Source organism: Quercus lobata, chromosome 1 (genome assembly GCF_001633185.2).
Source record: "Quercus lobata isolate SW786 chromosome 1, ValleyOak3.0 Primary Assembly, whole genome shotgun sequence".
NCBI lineage: Eukaryota > Viridiplantae > Streptophyta > Magnoliopsida > Fagales > Fagaceae > Quercus > Quercus lobata.
In genome coordinates, this window is record NC_044904.1 from 53,913,432 (window position 1) to 53,914,807 (window position 1,376).

The 1,376-nt window shown below is 37.1% G+C and overlaps 1 protein-coding gene across 1 annotated transcript; it reads left to right on the forward strand.

The window, feature by feature from the left end:
• The first annotated feature begins 403 nt into the window (after positions 1 to 403).
• Positions 404 to 925, forward strand: LOC115955694. The gene has a single exon (XM_031073945.1). The coding sequence runs from the start codon at positions 404 to 406 to the stop codon at positions 923 to 925; it is 522 nt and encodes a 173-aa protein (XP_030929805.1).
• The last annotated feature ends 451 nt before the right edge of the window (positions 926 to 1,376 follow it).

Consider the following 1,376-nt stretch of genomic DNA (forward strand, 5'->3'; position numbering starts at 1 on the left):
TAATGTGTATGAGTGTGTGATGAGTCCTACATCGGGTATTTACTGAGTAGATCTGGGTTTTATTAACAACTACAAGGAGTCTCAATTATGACTAATCCTTTTGAGGTATAGCGCAGATGTAGCTAGCTTTTTTCCTTAGGTTGTGACAGTGTTGGTATTAGAGCTCTAAGTTATGATTTTGTAGGCAATTAGAACTTCTGATGTTTTTGTATAGGATGTGGAAGAATAGGCTTGAATCATTGGATAATCAATGGGTATTTTATGGGTTTGATAATTGTTAGAAGCTATGTGCCTGTATGCTTAGGATCATAAGAATAGTAAAAGCTTTAGTATCTCTTGTATACTATGATTTTTCTTTGAGGTTTATCCAACTCTAAAGTGTTGTTCATTTGGTTATGGGAAAATGCCACCCCGCAATTCTACCCCTTCTAGTTCTGAGCCAAATCCTGAAAACCTTGAGGGTGTTTTTAATGCTATTAGAAGTCTTGCTGAGGTGGTGGAAAAACATGTTAGTACTAGTGGAACAGCTAAGCCCAAAGATGCTAAGATTGAAGGATGTACCATTGAGCAATTCAGGAAAATGGGTCCTCCTTCATTTTTGGGAAACCCTGATCCTATAGAAGCAAAGACTTGGATAATGCAAATGGAGAAAACATTTGATGTGGTTGGTTGTACAGAGGTACAAAAAGTCTCTTTTGCTTCATTTATGCTGAAAGGGGAAGTAGAGCATTGGTGGAGATCCACTAAAAAGACTTTGCCACTTGAGGAAGATGAGATATTGACTTGGACTATTTTCCTTGATGCTTTTTATGAGAAATATTTTCCAGAAAGTGTACAGGATGAGAAAGAAGTAGAGTTTATGGAGCTCATTCAAGGGAATAAAACGGTGTTACAGTATAAGGCTAAATTTATTGAGTTGGCTTGATTTGCCCCTCATGTTGTGTCTGATGATGTTAGGAAGGCTAAGAAATTTCAAAGGGGACTACGACCAAGTATCAGAACTAGGATGGCAGCCTTATGATTGAAGGCTTACTCTGAGGTAGTGGAGATGGCAAAAGTTGTTGAGAAGGAATGTGAAGACTATCAGAAAATTCGAGATCAAAATAAAAAGAGATCCAAGCCTGAAGAATATCAAAAAGAAAATGAAAATGACAAACTATTCAAAAAGAAGACTACAATAGAACTAGAGCCTAAGGTGGTGCAACAAGTAATAGAGAATTGTTCAAAGTGTGGTAAAAAGCATAATGGTGTTTGCTATCGTGAAAGTGGGGCATGTTTTAAGTGTGGAAAAATGGGTCATCATATCAAACATTGCCTAGCTTTGAAGAATGAGCCGATGGTTAAGCCTAATAATGTAAATCAACTGCCAAAAATCC